At 42.9% G+C, this 23,506-nt stretch overlaps 1 protein-coding gene across 2 annotated transcripts in view; it reads left to right on the top strand.

The window, feature by feature from the left end:
- The window catches only part of PCNX2 (pecanex 2), a 296,195-nt gene that overhangs the window by 155,995 nt on the left and 116,694 nt on the right, over positions 1 to 23,506 (top strand). For both annotated transcript variants that reach the window (XM_046026803.1, XM_046026802.1), the window contains exons 20-21: positions 20,237 to 20,378; positions 23,054 to 23,231. In XM_046026803.1, coding sequence (XP_045882759.1) covers positions 20,237 to 20,378; positions 23,054 to 23,231 — 320 coding nt within the window. The remainder of the gene's footprint in view (positions 1 to 20,236; positions 20,379 to 23,053; positions 23,232 to 23,506) is intronic.

Genomic DNA, 23,506 nt, shown 5'->3' with positions numbered 1-23,506 from the left:
TGTGTGGCCTTTTCGGTACCGGATTCAAGTCCAAGTAATGTGAGTGTGTTTGTATGTATTAGCTCCTCTTTGAGGGCGAGTAGCCAGGCGGTGCTGGGTCTCTGTCCCATACACTGGGCTGGGAGCTCATGCCTGTGAGCACAGGCTCTGTGGATATTTCCCCCTTGCCTGCATTAGCTGTTCATAAGCCACCTGAATTCTAGCCAAAAGTAATAGATTTGACAAACTCGGCATGTAATGAAGAACATACTGCATTTCAAAATTGTGTGCGTAGACGGAAAATCCAAATATTTAAAATATGTTGGTATGAACTCATTGAAAAGCCATTACTCATTTTGGTATAATCCGAGTCCTGAGTTTCCTTCCTCCTCTGCCCCTGGCCTTCTGCCTTCTAGATAGTTCACTCCTTATTTCTTCTACCCCTAAGAAAACACACACAGAAAATTCAGATGAACGGTGTACCTTTTAACGTGTAAACTGTGCTCAAATCTTCTGTCTTCATCGGATCACAGAGTATTACAACTGGAAAAGAAGAGAGTAGAGCAGGGTGAGCGGATCTGTGGTAAAGCCACAGAATCCCCTAGTCCCCTGGCAGACATTGCTAACTGAGAACAATACAAAAACTGGGCCCGGGGCAGACATTGACTTGGCACGTGCGTGAGGCCCATGTGCTGCCCCGTCTTAGAGTTCATGGAATGCCATCCCACCCTGGGAGCCTGCAGAAGTCAAGGCACATAACTTCGGTCCCAGCAAGGCTGCGGCCAGTGAGTGACCAGCACCCAGGTCATCTTCCTCCAGTCCAGTGCTCTCTCTGCTACCTGCCCTGCTCTCGGTCTAGCGCGCTGATCGTGTGTAGCTTGTACGCGGCTCTTAGACAGCATGGTGCCGCCGTCATAGTCACCCATAAGGGCTTCATCACTGCCCTAAGCTCTGAAGAGTCCAACGTGCTGTCGTCCCAGGCCAGCTCTACAAAGCTTCAATCCCTGGGTCGAAACAGACTCGACTCAGGTCAGATGATTCAGCCTTTGGGTCTCTGTTTAAAAATCAGTCCCTCTAAAAGTCCTTCCCCGACCACCTGGGTCCGACTCACTTCCCGGCCGCAACCCTAAACCTCCCTTTCCATCGTAGCCTCTCAAGTGAGTGTGAGCAACATGCCTGTTTGCTCGTGCTGGCTCGCCACTGCTTACTGTGATGCTGGGCACAGAGATGTGTTTACTGAACGGCACCTCATTTAAATATCGCCCGCCTTCTATGGGCTAGAACAAATTTAAACTTGGTGTATGGGCTTTCTTTCAGTTTACTTTCCTTTCTGCATACCTCCGATAGGTGATTTTACTTGACATATAAAATTACATGGAGATACAAAATCAATTTTGATATAAAATTCATACTACAACTCAAGTTGAAGACTGGAAATTGAAACATGTATTTTTTTAGCCAATTCAGTTCTTTACTTTGGGGACTCATTTAAGTAAACTTTATCCCATCCTAGCCCCAACAAAATGTTTCACCAATATTTGAGCTAAAAGAATAAAATTCTATCACTCTTCATACAGTTTAGCTGACATATGGTGATGTGGCTATAACTGACATATTAATGGGATGTGAAACTGTTCAATCTGAGTGATTCATGCTGAAAATAACAAGAAAACCGAGTAGACGGCGCTACAGATGGCACCATATCAGTCGAGTGCGTAACTTTCCAGGACCAAATGTTTAAGAAGCGCTGTAGTTTAGATACTAAGACAAATCTATGATCCTGAATTGTGATGATAATTGCCAACAAATGACTTCATTGATCAGCCTCTGTTATAAAAGACTAAGAAGCTAAATCTGTTTGAAAATTTATCTAATGGTAATAAATACATATCTATCTATAATTATTTTGAATGTAAATGTACTAAATGTTCCATTCAAAAGTCCTACGGTGACAGAACAGATTAAAAAAATAAATAAGACCTATCTATATGCTGTCCACAAGAGACTCAATTTAGACCTAAAGACAGCTGCAGATTGAAAGTGAGGAGATGGAGAAATATCTGTCATGTAAATGGATATCAAAAGAAAGCTGGGGTGGCAATACTTATATTGGGCAAAATAGACTTAAAGACTGTAACAAGAGACAAAGAGGGGTACTGTATCATAATAAAGGGGAATATCCAACAAGAAGACCTAACAATTGTAAATATTTATGCACCCAACGTGGGAGCACCCAGATACATAAAGTGGTTAACAAACATAAATGAATTAATCAGTAATAATACAAGAATGTTGGGAACATTGACACCATACTTGTATCAATGGACAGATCATCTAAACAGAACATCATCAAAGAACGATGGCTTTGAATGATACGCTGGAACAGATGGATTTCGTGTTCTATTTAGAACATTCCATACTAAAACATCAGAATACATATTCTTTTCAAGTGCACATGGAACATTCTCCAGAATAGATCACATATTAGCCCACAAAACCAGCCTCAACACATTCAGGAAGATTGAAGCCATACCATGGTATCTTTCCTGATCACAACACTGTACAACTGGAAGTCAATCACAAGAAGAAATCTGGAAAGGCCACGAACACATGGAGGTTAAATAACATGCTACTAAATGATGAATGGGCCAACTGACTCAGAGAAGAGGTTAAAAAGTACATGGGAACAAATGAAAATGAAGACACAATAGTCGAAAACCTCTGGGATGCAGCAAAAGCAGTTCTAAGAGGGAAGTTTATAGCATTACAGCCCTACCTCAAGAAGCAAAAATATCTCAAAATAATAAAAAATTTTAAAAAACTCAAATAAACAATCTAACCTTACACCTGAAGGGGATAGAAAAGCACAACAAATGAAACCTAAAACCAGCAGAAGGAAGGAAATCACAAATATTATAGCAGAAATAAATGCTATAGAAACTGAAAAAAAATAGAGCAGATCAATGAAACCAGGAGCCGGTTCTTTGGAAAAAAAAAAAGCAGAAAACCAATAGAATTTATTAACCTCTAGCCAGACTTATTGAGAAGAAAAAAAAAAAGAGAAAGGACTCAAAATCACAAATGAGAAAGGAGTGATAACAACCAATGCCACAGAAATACAAACAATTATAAGAGAATATTATGAAAAACTATAGGCCAACAAATTGGGAACCTAGAAGAAATGAGTAAATTCCTAGAAATATATAACCTACCTAAATTGAAACAGGAAGAAATAGAATTTGAACAGACTGATAACCAGCAAAGAAATCAAACGAGTAATCAAAAAACTCCCAACAAACAAAAGTCAAAGACCAGTTGACTTCACAGGCAAATTCTACCAAACATTTAAAGAAGAGTTAATAACCATTCTTCTTAAACTATTCCTAAAAATAGGAAAGAATGGAAAACTTCCAAATTTATTCTGAGGCCAGCATTACCCTGATACCAAAGCAGATAAAGACACCACTAAAAAAGAGAACTACAGGTCAGTATCCCTGATGAACATAGATGCAGAAATCCTCAACAAAATACTAGCTAACCAAGTTCAACAAAACATTTAAAAAAATCATTCACCACTGTTAAGTGGGATTTTATTCCAGGGTGGTTCAATATTCACTAATCAATCAATGTCATACATAAGTAAGAGAAAGGAGAAGAACCATATGATCATTTCAACAGATGCAGAAAAAGAATTTGACAAAGTACATCAATCCATCACAAAAACCCTCAACGACGTAAGGACCATAGCTCAAGTTAATGAAGGCCATCTATGAAAAATCCACACCTAATATTGTCCTTAATGGATCAAACTGACAGTTTTTCCCCCAAGGTCAGGAACAAGACAGGGACACCCACCCTCACCACTTTCATTCCACATAGTACTGGAAGTCCTAGCCACAGCAATTGATACAAAATAATAAAAAACATCTAAATTGGTAAAGAAGTATAACTTTCATGATTTGCAGATGACCTGATACTGTATACCTAAAACTGGAAAGACGCCACTAAAAAACTGCTAGATCTGCTAAACCGATTCAGTAAAATTGCAATTACACAATCAGTGAACAGAAATTTGTTGCATTTCTATACACTACTAATGAAGCAGCAGAAAGAGAAACTAAAAAAAAATCATCCCATTTACAATTGTACTAAAAACAAAAGGATACCTAGAAATAAACCTAATCAAACACGTGAAAGACCTATACTCTGAAAACAATAAAACACTGATGAAAGAAATTCAGGAGGACAGAAAGAAATGGAAAGACCTTGCATGCTCATGGATTGGAAGAACAAATATTGTGAAAATGTCTATGCGACCCAAAGCAGTCTACACATTTAATGCAATCCCTATCAAAACAGCACCAGCATTTCTTAAGAACTTTTTAAAGCATTTTTTAAAAACAAACAATCCTAAATTTTTTTAAAAGACTTTACTTATTTGAGAGAGAAAGAGACAGAGCATGAGCAAACTGGGGGAGGGGCAGAGAGAGAGGGAAGGGAGAGGGAGAGAGAATCAATGAAATTGATGAGAGACGCCATCCCACAACAAAAAGATCATGACTTGAGCTGAAACCAAGAGCTGGATTCTTAACCAACTGAGCCACCTAAGCACCTCCAGTCCTAAAATATGTATGGAACCACCAAAGACCTTGAATAGCCAAAAGAACATGAAAAAGAACACCAAAACTGGAGGCATCATGATTCTGGACTTCAGGTTGTATTACAAAGCTGTAGTGATCAAAAGAGAATAGTGCTGGCACAAAACCAGACACATAGATCAATAGAACAGAATAGAAAACCCAGAAATAAACCCACAACCATGGTCAATTAATCTTCAGTAAAACTGGGAAGAATGTCCAACGGGAAAAAGACCACCTGTTCAGCAAATGGTGTTGGGAAAACGAGGCAGCGACATGCAAGAGAAACTGGACCACTTTCGTACACGATTGACAAAAGTAAATTCAAAATGGATTGAAGACTTATATATGAGACCTCAAATCATAAAAATGCTAGAAGAGAACACAGGCAATAATCTCTTTGATGTCTGTCATAGCAAACTTTTCTAGATAGGAAGGTTCCCTACGTAAGAGAAGCAAAAGCAAAAATAAATAATTAGGACCACAGCAAAACAAAAAGCTCCTGCATAGTGAAGGAAACAACAGAACTAAAAGGCAATCTATGGAATGGGAAAAGATATTTGCAAATGACGTATTTGATAATGGGTTAGTATCCAAAATATATACAGAACTTATAAAACTCAACACCCAAAAATGAATAGTACAATTAAAAAAAAAAAAAGGCAGAAAACATGAACAGACATTTCTCCAGAGAAGATATCCGAATTGCCAATGGACACATGAAAAGATGTTCAATGTCACTCGTCATCAGGGAAACGGAAATCAAAACTACAATGAGATATCACCTGACACTGGTCAGAATGGCTAAAATCAACAACACAAGAAAGAGGGTGCTGGCGAGGATGTGGAGAAAAAGGAACCTTCTTGCACTCTTGGTGGGAATGCAAACTGGTGCAGCCACTATGGAAAACAGTATGGAGATTCCTCAAAAAGTAAAAAATAGAGTTACCCTACGATCTAGCAATCTCACTACTGGGTATTTACCCAAAGAACGCAAAAACACTAATTCAAAGGGATATACACACCCCTATGTTTGTAGCAGCACTATTTATAGTAGCCAAGATATGGAAGCAGCCTTTGTGTCCATTGATTGATGGATGGGTAAACGAGAGGTGGTACATACAAAATTGGAATATTATTCAGCCATAAAAAAGAATGAATCCAGGGGCGCCTGGGTGGCTCAGCGGGTTAAAGCCTCTGCCTTCAGCTCAGGTCATGATCCCGGGGTGCTGGGATCGAGCCCCGCGTCGGGCTCTTTGCTTAGCTGGGAGCCTGCTTCCTCCTCTCTCTCTGCCTGCCTCTCTGCCTACTTGTAATCTCTATCTGTCAAATAAATAAATCTTTTAAAAAAAAAAAAAAAAAGAATGAATCCATGTCATTGAAAATGGCACGTGAAAATGCTACGTGAAATAAGTCAGGGAAAGACAAATACCATGATTTCACTCATATGTGGAATTTAGGAAACAAAACAAATGAACAAAAGGGAAAAAGAGAGACAAATCAAGAAACAGACTCTTAACTATAGAGAACAAACTGATGGTTATCGCAGGAAAGGTGGGCAGGGGGATGGGAATTAAGGAAGCCCTTGTCATGATGAGCACAGGGTGATATATGGAAGGGCTGAATCACCATATCATACACCTGCAACTGATACAAAACTGTGTGTTAACTGGAATTAAAATAAAAACTAACTACTCCCCGAAAAAGAAAATTTATTTTATCTAAGAATTTTCAAAAGGAATGATGTCATTTTGAAAAGGACTAATGGAGTTGGGTCATATTTTCACATGGTGGTCCTCTGAGAAGAAATTTCCACAATATTATTATTCTTGGCTCTTAAGAGTTAACGAAAAGTTGAAGTGCTCTGATTTGATGACCTTACTCTTACCATGAAAGTGGCTCATAATGGGGTTAAAAGAGATTGAGATAAAGATTTTATTTATTATTTGACAGAGACACAGCAAGAGAGGAAACACAGGGAAAGGGAGTGGGAGAGGGAGAAGCAGGCTTCCCGACGAGTAGGGAGGCTGAGGGGGGCTTGATCCCAGGACCCTGGGATCCTGACCTGAGCTGAAGGCAGATGCTTAACCACTGAGCCACCCAGGTGCTCAAGAATAATTCCATTATTGACCCTCACTTGTTATTTATTCATCCAGAAAATGCTTATGAATTTCCTATTCATTAAAACAAACAATTACTGGGTTCCTACATAATATGAAGCTCACGAACCGCTGAGATAGGTTGACTAAGATGTGGTTTCTGTTATCAAAGAGTTTCTGACCTACTAAACCTCTGGCCGTGATTGATAAACACACAGCGATGTGGGGCCAGCACTAAGTTCAGCCTTGCAGGAAATACAAAGAAGTAGAATGCCCAGGCCCTAAATGAAAAGGATATAATTAATTTTATGTTCAGTGGCTAAGTTGTCCTAACTGGTTGGATAGGCATATAAAATGGAAAATGTATGAATTTTAGGACTAAATGTTAAATTGAGTCTGGTGTTCAATGATACTGGTTGAATGAACAGTAAATGGTCAGTGCTTTGTAAATTCCCCAAGAGAAGACTTTTCTACAGGATGACATGGGCAGAAATAGCCTTGTAAGGTAAAGGCTGGTTTGAAGGACCCAAAGGTAGATGTATGTAAGTAAAATATATACAAATGGGCTCATTCCTCTGCAAATAAATAAATAAACGGTTGCTGAAAAAGCTTAAACTACAATTTTTGGATGTACTACAATAGACGGATAAAAGATTATAGAAATTATAAAAAATACCGGTTGAGAATCTCATCGAAATTTTAACTTAAAAAAATCACTGTCACGAAACTAAGTCACAAATGAGTCCTGATTTTGTCACTCTTACATGCGATTTCCTTTGCTCATTGGCAAATCTTGCCTGTTGATTTCCCGATAGACTGGTTTCTACATGTCAGAGACGTGGTTCTGAGAGATGTTGCTTTTTCTAATGTATTTTTCATTTACATCAAAGTGATACATAGGTTAAAAATCAAATAGAACAAGTTGTAACGACACGCAACTGAATTCTCATTCACTTTTCCCCACGTCTGATTCTCCCTGTCCGTAAAAAATTACTTTCCGCTCATTAAATAGTTCATCCGATATTTACCATCATTCTTCTACAGGATCTGCTTGTTTTGCTGTTTCCTGATATTTCGGATTTGCCTATCTACTGACTTCCTGTTATGAATGAGAAGGACTCCTCTCTTTCCTTCCCTCATACATTAACATTTCCCCTTTCTCCTTCCTCACAATATAATTTTAATTTTTTTTTTGAACAAATACTCAGGACATTTTTTTTCTGTGAAGTCTGATTTTTGCTGTCTTCTAGTCTAATGGTATACCATGATTGCCTTTCCTTTCTTGTTCAGATTTCCATCTTTAATTTACTAGCCTTTCCCATAGCTATGGGACGTATCTCTCAGTTTTCCATACAAGCAAGCCTGTCCCATCCTCTGTTAGTTCCATCCTCCCCAGGCTCCCTCCTGGAACGTCTCCATTTGTTCTGTCCTCACTCCCTATCTGGGACTTCAGCACTTCCTCTAGTCACTCCAGGCAAAGGAGGCACAGGAAGGAGACTTTCTGAGACTCTGTGTATCTCAAAGTATTTCCATTCTACTTTGCATTTAATGGAGAGTTTGTATTGTGTAGCCCCCGAGGATGGAAACACTTCCGTAAGAATTCTAAGGTAAAGGTCCACTGCTGCCGCTGAGAAGTCTGATGCCTTTCCACCCTCCGTCCTTTGTATGTGACCAGATTTTCCTCTGCAGGAAGCATTTGGAAAGCTAACGAGGGAATTAAAGCACCATGGCCCAGAGAATGGGCTCAGATTTTGGCTATGTCACATAATAATTATGCTTAACCATCATGGTTAAGGTCTGTATTTATAATTGGGGGTTCCTACAAGAAAGTTTTGTTGGGGGATGAAATTAAGGTAAAAAGTGCAGAGGATGGGCATCCCCGATGGCAGGCAGAATGTATTCAGTAAGTGCCTACTTCTCCTCTTCCCCAGAGTTCTGAAATTCACTCATTTGGCACCTTGCTTTGTGTCTCATTTCATCCATTGTGCTAGGTGGTGGGTGGCCCTTTATAATCCGGATATTTATGGTCTGCGGTTTTGACATTTTGCCAACAGGTGATAGTACCATTTGAAGGACCTCATTCGCAGAAATTCTGTGGTGATTAAATCAAACCCAAAAATCTATGTAAAAATCCTTTGTGACATGACAGGTATTGCTTGATTTCAAAACATCAAGTCCATGCTGGCGTCTTTGGGAAGATTTCCTCTCCGGAGCATGACGCGGAGAAGCCATAGTTCTGGGAAGGAGAATATATTCCTCACCTCCTCCCTTTCTTCCCCACATAAAACAACGCTAACATCAGGTGGTAGTTACAGACCTGGAAAACCCTGCGAAGTCGCTTTAATTCAAAGCAACTAAAATAGCTTGAAGCATGAACTGAACGAGTGTTAGCTGAGCAACAGTCTTCTGCGCTATGATGCTTCCATGGGAAGGCGCGTTCCAGGGCATTACAGGTGCCAAAAGACTGGCTCATGGCTGATATGTCAAAACAGCCCATTGGGTGGCGGCCTGCCGGATTAATTATTCCCTCTGTTATTACTCCTTTCACGTAAGCTCTCTTCCTCTCCTTTTCTTCCCTGGCAGGCACTTCTCCTCTGCACTTTGCCTCCCTGGCTGACCTCCTGATCAGCGGGGGTACTCAGCTCTCTGTGTCAGTCTCCAAGGCTGGGGGGGGGGAGGGGCGCAGGGGGCGGGCCGTGGAGCCACGCTCACACCTGCAGCAGCAGACCTGGGAAGTGGAATCCAGGTTCCCGTGCTCAAAGCGGAGTGAGTCCGAAGGAGGCCCAGAGACTCAGCACGGGTCAGTGCTGGCTGGTCTCAGGCAGGAGAGGGTCTAGGGACAGAACTCAGGGATCAGCTGCCAGGTTCACTCTCCAGCAAGCCATGGGGGGTTTACCCGAGGACCCAGTGGGATTCTCCCAGGCCACCAATACATTTCAAACAAAGTCCAAGTCAAATAAACAGCCAGAAACTGGAGAAGTTAGAAAAACTAACACTGATCTAAATATGCATGTGTTTCATGCGGGATGGAATGCGGGCTTCTTGGGGGCACCGTTGGCACGTGCACGGAAGGGCCAAAGCAGGCCATCGGGAGGAATGACGTTAGTGCTCAGCCGCAGTGGGTGAGGCCCCTGTGATGAGCAGCCGACTTAGTCTCCCTGAGCTACATCCCCTGGGGTCTTGTCGGAAGCAGACGAAGCCTCAGACACGGAGAAGGCAGTGGAGAAACACAAGCAGTGTTTCAGAGCGATCTCGTAATTTAAATGACAGACAAATCACACTTCACTTGGGGGTGAAAGTCTGATTTTGTAAATTAGACATCCATGGCTTACCGGCTGTGGGCTAGGTGCTATGCTCCGTGTTGTGAATGCGAAAATTAGTAAGCGTACAGTCCTTGCTCTTGGCGAGATGGTTGTTGTAAAAAGTAGCTTCCTTCTCGCACTCATCGGGAGAACGTTTGAAAGTTGCTCTGAACACTGTTCACATGAAAGATTTTGACCTAAACTTCTTCATGTGAAAAAGTAGTAAAAGATTTCAATCGTGTTTTTAGGTTTAAATTGGATGGTTTTATATTAGCAGAGGACCTTCCTATCAAGAGGAGGAAGCACATTATTGCCTTGATTCTCTCGAGAGCTTCTCTATCCCTTTGAGGAGAGGCGAAGGATGCATTTTTATTCCTGCTGGATTAATGAAAAAAAAAATCAGCAGGAAGTTTTGGGAAAATGAGCTAAACATTTTTCAAAAATTGAGTCAGACTTCGTATCAAATGAAATTCCAGATGGATTGAAAGTTTAAAACATCTTTTTTTAAAGGAAAAGAAGAAAGAACCAGAATAGCAGCTGCAAGAAAATATAGGTCATGTTACATAATCTTGGGTGGGAAGAGAAAACTAATTTTCTTCGCATGACCCAAAGTCAAAAAACATTAAAGAAACAGCTAAACATTGTATTCCTTGAAAAACGTAAATTTTAATATCCTGATACCTGGTTCTTCCCCACCTTGCCTTTCTCGGAGAGGTTTACCTAACCTGATAACAGGTATTGCTTCGTTCACAAATAATGGTGGGACCCGTCGCGTGCCAGGAACGTGCTGGAGAGCGTGGCCATCCGGGTCCCATGCTGAGCTGAACCTTCTGAGGAGGGAAATGCACCATGGCCAGGAGCAAACCTCGAAGCCTTGCAAGGCAGATGGCGCAACCCCCAACGGGAGCCCCAGCTTCTCCTCACGCTCTGTCCTGTGGGGTGTCTGCTTTAGTTCATTGAGTTATTAATTAATGATGTTGCCTAAATCTACTGAGCGGCTCCTATGGACAAAGGTGATGGACAGGCCCGGCCCCCGGGAGAGAGCTGGACATTGACCCCACCGAGTGACGCACATGTACAGGGTTTAAAGGACGATGGAGGGAAGGAGTATAAAGGGATCCCGGTTGAGATCTGGGAGATAGAGAAATGCTGCTTTGGGGAAGTGACATTTAATGGGACGCTTGAAGGAGAAAGAGGGGGTTAGCCCTAAGCGGAGGAAGAGGACTCCAGGATCCCAGGCAGGAGAGGAAGCCACGGGCACGCCCTGTGTCGGCTAATGGGAACAGAAAGTCATGGGGACCTTGGGTTTATCCTAGGCAGAATTAAAGGGCCTTGAGCAGCAGCGTAATGTGATTTGCTCCACATGTAAGAATGATTACTTACCTTCTTCATGCTACTGGTTTTGGAAGTGAAGCCTGTTTCTGGGAACGCACCGTGACACGTGTACATGATAGCGCTAAGGACTTTACGATCTGAGATTTGGCCCAGAGAGAAAGACAGGAGGGAGAAGCATTCATGGGGAAAAACGATCGGCTGTAATCAGGGGGAGCCACCGGCCTGGATGTGATAATTCCATTTTGCGGGGCGTTTCTGCCTTCGATGCCTCAGGGTGACGGGGCCGTTTGAACCTAGCTGTGCACGTCTGGAAATGCTTAGGAACCTCCTGGTTCCCGTAAAGCAGGAGGACACGTACCCTGGCAGCTTAAATCGTAATTCAAGATTTGAATTGGAGAAAATTATCTTCCTAAGGATAAAAACATCCTGAAGATTTCTGATTCACTTCTAATTATCGAGAAGAACTTATTTTAGTAACATAAGCATCTAAATAAAACACAACCTGAAAAGCCTTTAAGAAAATTTGAAGCGCGCGCTTGTAATAAGTCGTATAGAACTTGTAAATGGCATCATTAGTTTGCATTCTTTTCCTCACGGGCCTAATATTCCAGGGAAAAGAGAAATACTAATGCTCAAGTAAGGTCTTTTTATGGCCTCTGTGCGTACTCGGGCGTTACACAAAGACAGTTATAAAATACCATCACAAAGATTTTCTCTCTAGCTTGACTTTGTGTGAATACTGGAACAGTTCGGGGCCCTAAGAAACATGTTAATCATGCTACTGCATTCGTGAGCGTCCTTTTTATTAGCTTTCCATGGTCACCCCATAAGAAGGGATTGAATTCGGTCTTTGAGAACTCGGAATTCTGGAATTATACTCTGGTTTTAGTTTCCTCCTGCTTATTATTCATCCTTCTCTTTGCTTCCCCTCCACTCCCAAACATAAGCATTCAATACGAAAACAATCTAGAGATGGTAACTTTAAAAAAAAAAAAAAAGATTTATTTATCCATTTATTTGAGAAACAGCGAATGTGAGAGAGAGCACGAGTGGTGGGAGGGAAGGAGCAGAGGGAGAAGCAGGCTCCCCTGCCTCCCCGGGCAGGGAGCCTGACGCCAGGACCCCAACACCATGACCTGAGCCGAAGGCAGACTCTTAACCAACGGAGCTACCAAATGCCCTAGAGATTATAACACTTCATTGGAATGAGTTACTGAACTTGCTAGAAGGAGTCTGGAGGTAAGTAAAATTTAAAGGGAAATTAATTTTCTTTCAATGTAAAGGATTAGCAGAATCCGAAGTCAAAAGTTTGGAGGTAGTGACCTCAGGGATTTGCTCTCTACTCTGTTGTCCCTGAGTATTTATTTTACCCCCCCTTTCCACATCCTTCTCCACCCCTGTTTTGTCTAGGAACCGTGCCTTGGGATGCATCTTTACCTAGAATGAGTTTCCCTTAACATATAGTGTGTGGCCCTGAGCTTGCTGGTGTGTGCAGACAGTGTGAAACACTCTGTCCTCTCATCTAGACATTCAGAATGCACCGGTGGGCTGCGTGTGGGAGCGTCCATGTCACGTTCTCTTGTCACCTGCATTCCCTGGCAGCACCTCAGGTAGTGAACTAGAGAGGGCGGCATGACCTGCCTTCCAGCTCTGAGTGAGGGTGCAATTAAAAAAGTAGTAGCAGCTCTCGTGGCTTCGGAAGGAATTGGCTTCTGGTTTTTTAGGAATTTCTTTGTATCCTTTGTAGAACTCCTTCGTCGCTATCATCTGTTGGCTTCGAACTAGAGAACCAATGATCACCTTTAAAGATCCAAGGTCTTAGCTGGGCACGTATGTTATTGTGCCCATATTGAATGGGCTTCTTATGACGTTGTTCTTGCAAGTCAGACAGCAGAGTGGTGCTTACAGTCTAAGACTTCTAGAGCTTGAATATCTTAGCTATCTGCCTCAAAGTGTGTCTATGCTATAGTCTCACACGCGTGTCCCCCCGGCCCCCATGCCCAGGTACCACAGAGGGTTAAGTCTCACTGAATAAGTACTTTTGCTTTCAAATATTTGGAAAGACATGGAGGGTGAATTCAGAGCTTAGTAGTGATTCCTGTACTTTTTTTTTTTTTTTTTTTGATTGATTGCTTGATGTGTCTCCGGGATGGATCAACTAAAATTCTTATGGAAAACCCATATTGATGATCATTATCTACAGTAAATCCTTAGGAAGACTGCCATGGAATGGTGTCCCTACCCTCAAATCAGCCTTATCCCTACTCACTGGAAAATATCATCTAAAAGAAATGTGACGAACATTTAAAAGCCCGATCACACTCCCCCATCCATACGGCACTGGGCATTCTTCGGTGATAAGCTACTCAAATGTTCCTTTCAATTCACATGTTTTTCTAACAGCCCCGCAGCATGAGGTTGGCTTGTATTTCCTTAATTTACATATTTTTGCAGGAATCTAGCTCAGGGTGTCATGTTTCTCCGAACTGGTGACAAATGTTGATAGAACTCTGTAAATGTATTTTTATAAGCAGACAGTTGCATTTGATGTGACGGCCTCAACCTGACATACATTTTCTCAATATAAATTGAGAAACGAGAAAAAATAATCTGTTTGGAAGGAAACCTAAATGGAACTGATTGTACTTTAAGAGAGACTAAAATAGGAAAGATTACTTAATATGCTATAGTTTGAAAGATTTTTATTTTGTATTCAAAAAGTCATTCGGGGTGGGGTGCTGCTTTCTTAAGCCTCTCTCTGTTCGATTTAACTATTCCGAGGTCCTCTGGACACAAAAAGGATACGCTAGTAAGTGAACATTTACTGAACCCCAATTCTAGGCCAGGCGTTCCACAGGGACTTGGAATACACAACCCACGAAGGTATGGTTTGGTTTGGAGATAAGATCTACTCCTGACAAATCCACAGGCCATTGGGGAGATTAATATTTAAATGAATACAGTGTGACAGGTACTGTAATTATAGAATTCACGGTGCATAGTGATGGTGCAAAGAAGGAATGTATTTAGCCTGAAAACGAAAGGTAATCTATATGGTACACTGGGCTCAGCGTCTGGCAGGTTCCTCACGGGTATTCGCAATATGGCAGGCAGTGGGGCCACTGATGGTGGGGAAGAGGCAGGGTCTGCCCAGAAGCGGGCAGAAAGGGAGAGGTGCTTTGTTTATTAAGAATTTGAAAACAATGATAAAGCCAGTTAAAATTTAGACTGCTTTTTACTCTCCCCATGTACTGACAATTCTAAACACTGTCCGTGATTAAACCCTTCTACTGGGGTGGAAACTTGGGATGCGCTGCCCTGGCAAATGATGGTAGTGACTGCCCTGGGAATAATGGCAAAGGGGGTGAGGAGGGGGCTCAGAAAGTTCCCAATGGCCAGATGCCAGATTCTGTCAAGAGATTAGGAGTTTCTCAAGTAGGAAATACAGAAGGACGTTGCAGGAAGGCACCCAGGACATGGAAAGGCACACACAACGCATAGTTCCCTACTGTGCAGGAGGAAATAGAAATTATTTTCAATAAATAGTGGTGGTCACTTAGATATCCACATGGGAAAAAATCGGTCTCAATCGATATCTTACATTATACACAATAATCAGTTCTAGAGAGCTTTCCGATCTAAATGCGAAAGGTAAAGCAACAAAGTCTGAGAGGAAAACATAGGAGAGTGTGGTCCTGATCTTTGTCTTTTCAACAGAACACAAGACTTCAAAAGGAAAAGCAAAATGAAAAGTTGGAACATATTCAAATAAAGCATTTCTTTCCTACGAAAGGTACTACTGAGAGAGTGGAAACCCATAAAATGGGAGAAGAGCTTTCTGATGCAGATGCTCACGAAGGACTCATATCCGAGGTGTACAAAGAAATCCTACAAATCAGTAAAGAAGGTTTCTTTTCTTTTTTTTTTTAAATCTTCGCACACAGCTTTGAAACCTGCACAAACCATATGTGTTAAAGCTGGAGACGAAATGCTCTCGAAGCCACCCCCCCCCCACACACACTCACCACGGGCTTACAGTCACGGCTGTGACTGCCCCAATCCCAACAGCACTGTTTGGTTGGCCTCCTATTCTCCTGTGTCTCCTGCTTGACAATTTTCGTGCGACTCAGCCACCTTCATGGGTGTCCTCATCATCCTCTCTTGCCCACCGCTGTGTGATAATCTGGGTGACTATGCACAGGTCATGTTTCCGGGCTCCTGGTCGGGGGCACTCACTTTGTGAATGAGCCGGAGAGAGCTGCCCCCATCGTCCTGCTCTGTGTCTTCTGAGAAGCTCGCGTGCACTTCCGCGGGGCGCACATCTTGGTAGAGACCTGCCAGGTAATTAAGTGATTAATTGCCTTCCTGCAATGTCCTTCTGTATTTCCTAAAGACGAGTACAGGAAAAATCTACCCGAGGGGAAAGAGAACCAGGCGATACACGTGAAGAGCCACTTCACAAACGTGGGATCCAAATGGCCAGTAAACATGTGAAAAGGTATTACCCGCATGAGTCATCAGGGAAATGCAAAACAGAGCCCCAACATGATAGCACTCTACACCCACAGTGCGGTTAGAGTGAAGGAGAGAGAAAATGTTTTGGCAAGGTTGTGAGCAAACAGAAGGAACTCTCTGTGCTGTTTGTGGGAGTACAAACTGGCTCCGCAACTTTGGAAAATCTCCGAGCGCTTCCCCTACACACACTTAATCACCTGGCAGCTCTCTACCTAGATGTGCGCCCTGATTACAGATTACGACCTGAACCTAAGGCAGAGGCCCAGCCAAGTGGACCACCCAGTCGCCCTGGAGAATTTTTTTTTTTTTTAATATTTTATTTATTTATTTGACAGAGAGAGAGGTCACAAGTAGGCAGAGAGGCAGGAAGAGAGAGAGGAGGAAGCAGGCTCCCTGCTGAGCAGAGAGCCCGATGCGGGGCTCGATCCCAGGACCCTGGGATCATGACCTGAGCCGAAGGCAGAGGCTTAAACCACTGAGCCACACAGGCGCCCCACCCTGGAGAATCTTAATCAGGCTCCAAGCTCAGTGCCTGCACTTGAGCGTGACTGTGGGGCTTGATTTCATGACCTTGAGATCCTGACCTGAGCTGAAACCAAGAATCAACACTTAGCCGATGGAGCCACCCCAGTGTCCCTCTCTGGACAGAGAGTTTTACAAAGAAGGAAGGGCCAGTGATGTTTTATGCCTAGAAAGGTCCAGTAAGATAGACTGAGAAGGATCAGTTGTCTGTTATTTAGGAAGTCACAGGTGGCTGCGTCCTGCGTCCTGCCCTGTTCTGGGCAGGCATCGCTGCAAATACCCAGGGAGTAGGAGTCAAGTCCCAGCAAGTAGGAGTCAAGGGCCTGGGGTTGTCAGACATTCACAGCCTTTTCAAGAAGCTGTGCAAAAAAGGGCAGAGTGAACACAAGGAGGTGAGGAGCGGAAAGCAAGTTTTCAGTTTGGCAAAGACTAGAATCTTGCCACTCGCCAGTAGGAAAGAGCTCCTCTGGGGAGTGTGACTCCTGAACCAGATGTCAGGAGGGGTGAGACCAGAGCATCCAAGAGAGCTCAGCTTCAGGAGAATGGAGAAGGCAGAGGTGAATGTAAATAAATCGGTAGTTGAAGGATGGGAACACTAGGCAATTCTTGCCTAATAGCCTCAATTTTCTCTAGGAAGTAGGGGTCAACATCATTTGCCTAAAGGAAATGGGGGATGGATAATAAAGATTTGTGTCTCTAAATTTCCATATGCTTTCACAAAAGATGAAAACCTTTTTATCTATCTGTAAAAGATATACTTAGGTTTCATCAATTATAAGTAAAAAATGTAATTCCTTATGAAATAACCCATTTCCAAATTTCACCAGAAAACACTACCCATTGGCCATTAAGAATACCCAAATTTGGGGTGCCTGGGTGGCTAAATGGGTTAAGCCTCTGCCTTCGGCTCAAGTCATGGTCTCAGGGTCCTGGGATCGAGCCCTGCATCGGGCTCTCTGCTCTGCGGGGAGCCTGCTTCCTCCTCTCTCTCTGCCTGCCTCTCTGCCTACTTGTGAGCTCTGTCTGTCAAATAAATAAATAAATCTTTAAAAAAAAAAAAAGAATACCCAAATTTAAAACCCTACCCGACATCCTTGCTGTTTTTCAATTACCAAAGTACAGTTGACAGACAATGTTGTATGGTTTCGGCTGTATAACTGAGGCAATTCTACATATTACGCAGTGTTCACTACGGTCACCGTGTGTCACCATACGAAGTTATGAAAGTGGAACCGACTGTATTCCTTATAGCGTACTTCTCATCTCTGTAATGTACTATTTTACAGCTGGAAGTTTGTACCTCCTCATCCTCCTCACCTGCTTCGCCCGGCTCCTCTCCCACTCCCCTCTGGCAAATACCAGTTATCCCCCCCCCCCGGATTTAATGGTCTATTTCTGGTTTTTCGTTTGTTCATTTGTTTTGGTCTTTCACATACCAGTGAAACCATATGGTGTTTGTCTTGCTCTGACTTATTTCATTTAGCATCATACCCTCAAACTCCATCCATGTTGTCCCACATCGCAAAGTCGTTCTTTTTTTATAAGCAAGTATATATATACGTTTTTCGTTGAGCTATAATTAACATGTAGTGCTGTAGTGGTCGCAGGTGTACAAAGCCATGATGGGCCAATTGCGTACATTACTCAGTGTGCATCAAGATAACTGTACTCTTCATTCCCTTCACCTGTTTCGCCCATCCTCCACCCCCTGCCCCTCAGGTGACCATCAGTTTGTTCTCTGTATTTAAGAATTTTTTTTTTTTTTGGTCTCTTTTTTATCTGTTTATTTTGTTTCTTAAACTCCACATATGAGTGAAATCGTATGGTATTTGTATTTCTCTGATTTATTCCACTTAGCATTACAGCCTCTAGATCAATCCATGTTGCTGCAGATGGCAAGATTTCATTCTTTTATGGCTGTGTAATATTCTAATATCTCTCACACACACACACACACACCCCTACACACCACCTCCTCTTTATGCATTCATCCGTCGACGGACCTTTGGGCGGCTCCCATATCTTGGCTGTTGTAAATAATGCCACAGTAAACATAAGGGTGCGTGTATCTTTTCAAATTAATGTTTTCATTTTCTTTGGGTAAATCCCCAATATTCCTCCCTGTTTTATTTACCGCTAATTTAAAAAAAATTTTTATCTTGATAATTTCTCATTGCACCTCTCTTCTACTTACTAAATTAATCATTGGGAAGTTTGTTTGTGTTATTTCCCTTGTTATGAAGTATTCCCACCCTATCCATCTTCCCCATTCCTATCTCATTCAAATTAATTCATTTTGAGTAAGATTTCTGAACGCACCAACTTCTCCTCATAGTTTTAATCAAATGAAGATAGCTTTGGTGTTTTGGGTTGTCGTGGTAATACCTTCTTGCATAGATATGTAAGCCATACCAGCCAGTTTCTGATTCTGTGTGGGTGGTACATGTGTATTTGTGTTGCTTCCTGAGACCCTTTGCATAAAGTCCCAGTAACAAATGTGGGAAGCAGGTAATTTGTCTCCTAAAACTGGTGAAGGCGCTTGGAGGGGACAGCGTATGTCACTGCTGTGTCGCCCGACACGGTGAGTGTGACCTGTTTGTCTCTCATGAATTGATTCTTGTGCAATTCAAATAACGTAAAAACTACATGGCTTTCTTGTTTTTTACTGTAGATTATTGAGGGTGTAGGTTTGGTATTATAAATGGCGGAGGAGTATGAATCCAGAAGCTCAGGGAAGTCAGATTTGCCCTTTGGAGGTCTGGCCTCTGAGACCTGCTGTGGAGGGAATGGAGTCCCCGCATATCTGGTTCATTTTCCTGCCTACCGGCTGTTGGGTTGGGGTCCACGCCAGTCTCACGATGACCAGCCGAGAGACTCAGCAGGGAATGAGCTAGGCCACCCTCCGCCCTGGGCTGAACCAGGCGAGCTGTCCTCACGGAAGCCAGAAGCAGAGAAGAGCTCCACCTGCCACAGGGCTGAAATGATTTCCTCTCCCCGTGGTGCTGTGGCCTGAGGCAGCTGGTGCTCTGACCACGTGGACCAGCCTCTCCCCCTCCTCACAGAGAAAAGTAGTCAGAGACAGGCAATGGCATTGCAAGTATGCCTTCCAGATTACCCTGTCCTGGGGGAGAGCAGATCTCTCCCCTGCCATGCATGGACAGAAAGAGGGGCGGTCACTTCCCTGGTAGCAGACACCGAGGGTGGCAGGGCCCACAAAGCAGGCTGGGGAGGAGCCGTTCACCATCACACAGTGGTGGCGGGTAGAATCTGTGCAAATCCAGCTGGTCTGACCCAAAACCTCAGCCCTTGTGGGAAGATGCTTCATTCTCCATGGTGCTCCCTTTGTCGCCAGGGTCCACAAGAACGTTGCACATTCATCATGATGGTGCCTGGGGATCAGCTTTCTCTTCGTATGTGTTGCCTAGGGATCTGATTGTAGATTTAAAGACTACAAAGAGGTAGAAGAAAGCCCAGCCTTGGAAGTATCCCCTGTGTAAGACGAGATGGGCCCCTGGATTGTTTTTCAGTTCCTCATCCTCCACTGCCTGCCCTCACTTCCTCTGAGAAGACAACGTTTTTCCATTGGTTCCAGCAATAATTATAAATGGAAAAATCACTTGACTTGAAAAATGGGGATACTGGCCTATATTGCTGTTTATTATTATTTATGATCTATGTAAAAACAAAGCTAAGAATTGCTGCCTGGAAAGAAAATTGGTAGATCATGTCGAGTATCCGGAATCTGAATCAGCAGCTTTTGAATTAAAGGGAGGGGATATGCGTATTACATGCACTTAAAAATAACTTGATCAGTGGCTGCTCTAAGTGGTTTTTGTGTTTCTTTCAGATGTCGCCCATTTAATGTGGTTTGAAAGACTCTATGTTTGGCTTCAGTGTCTTGAAAAATATATCTTGTACCCAGCAATAATTTTGAATGCCCTCACTATTGATGCGTTTTCAATCAGCAATTACCGGAGACTCGGTACCCAGTAAGTGGATAATGGTTTATTCTCATCATGCTTTCCATCATAATGATTTCCAAATCCAGTGAATTTTCCCTAAACAGGCTGCAGCAGAAGCCAATGTACATTGACTCCTTTACTGGCCACATGCAAGGAAGCCACGGTGGTCTTTTACTCAAGCTCGCTAGAGCTTGATGGTTGTTGTAGAGGGTCCAGGCTGAAAAGGAACGTAGCTCTGCTTGAAGTGATGTTGTGAGTAAGTGACAGTCAGTCTGAAAATCCTCCTGCAAAAGCTTAGTCAGGGAGCTTTAATAAGATAACGGAGGCACAGTATGATTCCGGGGGCTCCTGGAGTTCTCCCGTCATGCCCAGAGCTTTTATGAGCAACCCCGCATCATTTCATTTAGCAAATACTCTATCATTTTGGGCTTGGGGGAGGGGGGGATTAATCACTGTCACTGCTCTCTCTGCATTTATCAGAGGCCTCCCAATTTAAAAAAAAATTGGAGCTCGGAGACACCATGCCGTCAAAATGCCCCCATGTTTTGCAAAGCATTAATGGTTTTCAGTTGAGTTATCTTTCATATATTAAAATTAACTTTGAATTTGCAAAGGGAAATCCTACTCCGTAATTGGTGGGTTTGTTGTTCTGACAAAAGGGTTGAAGTTTCTGGTCAAATAAGTTCGAGTAGGAGAATGCGAAAGAGGTTCTTTTTTGAATTTGCTTATTAAGTCACATTACTTAAACATTATGTGCTCAAGTCAGCTCTCATGCATAATCCCAAGCATGTTAATTCAGAGCCCCTCCTCCTTTCAGGATATGATGAGGACAAATTAATTAATATTTGCCAAAGATTGGGCGAGGCATTTGAATACTCTGTTGGACTTTGAGTAGATTCGTAGTCACACAGAGAAGACACTAAATGAGATGATCATATGATCTTCTTGTCTTTCTCAGAATCTGCCTTCCTTGCAGTTCAGACCTGTCGCCGTTAGACCAGGGCGAGTCATGCCCTCTGGTATTTAAAATCCTAGACTTCAGATCCAGGGCTGAAAGTCAGTCTCACTGGATAAAGAACACAGACGACAGGAATGTAGCCCTCTTGCACAGTGTGGATGGGACCAAATCCAGGAGATACCTCCCCATCCAGAACCATCAATTGCTTTTCCTAGTGACAGGTGTCTCTAGTATGCGCAATGTTGGCTGACCCCAGTGACCTCCCAAAACAAAGCCAAGCCTCAATTTCTAGAGCGAGGGCTTACGATCAGCACCAGAATGGCAAAGAGCATAGCAGTGCTACCCCTGGGGTAAAGAACCGAAGGATTTAAAGTCATCGCTTTCCAACATCAGGACTGGGACCCCATGCTGAGCCTGCAAGTTGAGACACAGCTGTTCTGGCTGTTGGCAGAGGACAGATGCAAGGGTTAGGAATCAGGCAGAGTCAAATAAACAGTTTGGAGAGAGTCCAGTTTCGAGTAATAATACCCTTTATCCCCTGTGATTTTTTCCCAACTCTTAAATCAGAAAGTAGCATCTTAGCATGTACCTCAAAATATTCTCAAATCCCACATGATAACAGCAGAATTACTCTCCTCAGAGCCTCAAACCAACAATTCCTTTGTATTCCTGAAGCATCCATCGGAAGACTTCGACAATAATCTCAAGTGCACCACTAGACCCACTGCTCCCAAGTGGGACAGCGGGACCTTCTTGGTCAGTATCACTTTTCCAGTGCCTGTTTCAGAAACCTGTTTCCGAAACCTCTTTCCGATACGGAAACCTTGCCCCCACCCTGACTGCATTGAGAACCACTGTACCAGATAGTCAGGTAGTGCGTCTTCAAAAACAGGCACTGTTTCTTATTTAACTTTTAATACCAACTCCCTAGTAAGAGGTAGAAGGTTGGGTGGATGGAGGAGTGAGTGAATCGTGCTATCTTTTTAGGTCTGTATATTTCCCAGCCTGATCCAAATGGGGGCTTTGCAGCTGTCCCAGGCCATGTTCACTGGTTGCCACATAAGCCTTTATTAAACCTTCAGCTGAGCCTGCAATCATCTATGAATGACTTTAACTGTAACCATTACTGTTGCAATGTTGCAGAGGCTATAAACATCAGCCCTTAAGACCTTCCACAGTCTTAACCAGTCCTCATTAATAAACATAAAATGAAGGCTCTTCATTTGAACCATGGTTACAGGGTTAGAGTTGACCCTTGTCTAGATTTGGCCTGAATAACCCAGAAAAATCACCAGTCCTCCCTAAAATACCAAATACCCCTTATCTTGCGATGACTTGTCATTGGGCTTTGGTATCCCATCTTGATTCTTTTTCTTTTTTTCAAGATTTTATATATCTGAGAGAAAGAGAGAGAGAGAGAGAGAGAGAGAGAATGCATAAGCCGGGGGGTAAGTGGCAGAGGGAGAGGGGGAAGCAGACTCCCCGCTGAGCAGGGAGCTGGACACAGGCTGGATCCCAGGACCCTGAGATCATGACTTGAGCCAAAGGCAGACGCTTCACCAACTGAGCCACCCAGGCCCTCCTCCTACAGGGATTCTTGTACTCTGGGCTGTTGTCAAAGGCAACTGGACCCAAAGTCATATTTTTATATTGTACTTTTGCCAGGGGCATTCGTTGTCCGCCGGAAAAGAAAGACGGAGTCCGCAGCAGTCCTTAACCGCGTCCTTTCTCTCCCTTCCAACAGCTGGGACATCTTCCTGATGATCGTGGCGGGGATGAAGCTGCTGCGGACATCTTTCTGCAACCCGGCTCCCCAGTTCGTTCACCTGGGCTTCACAGTCCTCTTTTTCCATTTTGACTACAAAGAGATCTCAGAGAGTTTCTTACTGGATTTCTTCATGGTGTCCATCTTATTTAGCAAGGCAAGTGAAATTCTCTGTTTCCTTCATTTTAAAATTTGAAGGGTGTGCTTCTCGGCACAGGTTTTAAGAATTGTAAACTTTAAAAAAAAAATTACGGAACGAAATTAAATTGAATTACATATGCGTGTCACGCTCCTGCTTCCATTTTAGGAACATTTCCCTGTGGAATACGAATATGCCATTTGCCAAAAATCACTAATTAGAAGGAGTTAGCCATTAGTGTTGCTAGAAATTTTGAAATTTTATGATCTTCGTCTCTGTTAACAATCTCATTA

Source organism: Meles meles, chromosome 13, assembly GCF_922984935.1.
Source record: "Meles meles chromosome 13, mMelMel3.1 paternal haplotype, whole genome shotgun sequence".
Classification (NCBI taxonomy): Eukaryota; Metazoa; Chordata; class Mammalia; order Carnivora; family Mustelidae; genus Meles; species Meles meles.
This window is presented reverse-complemented; position numbering and strand designations above follow the sequence as displayed.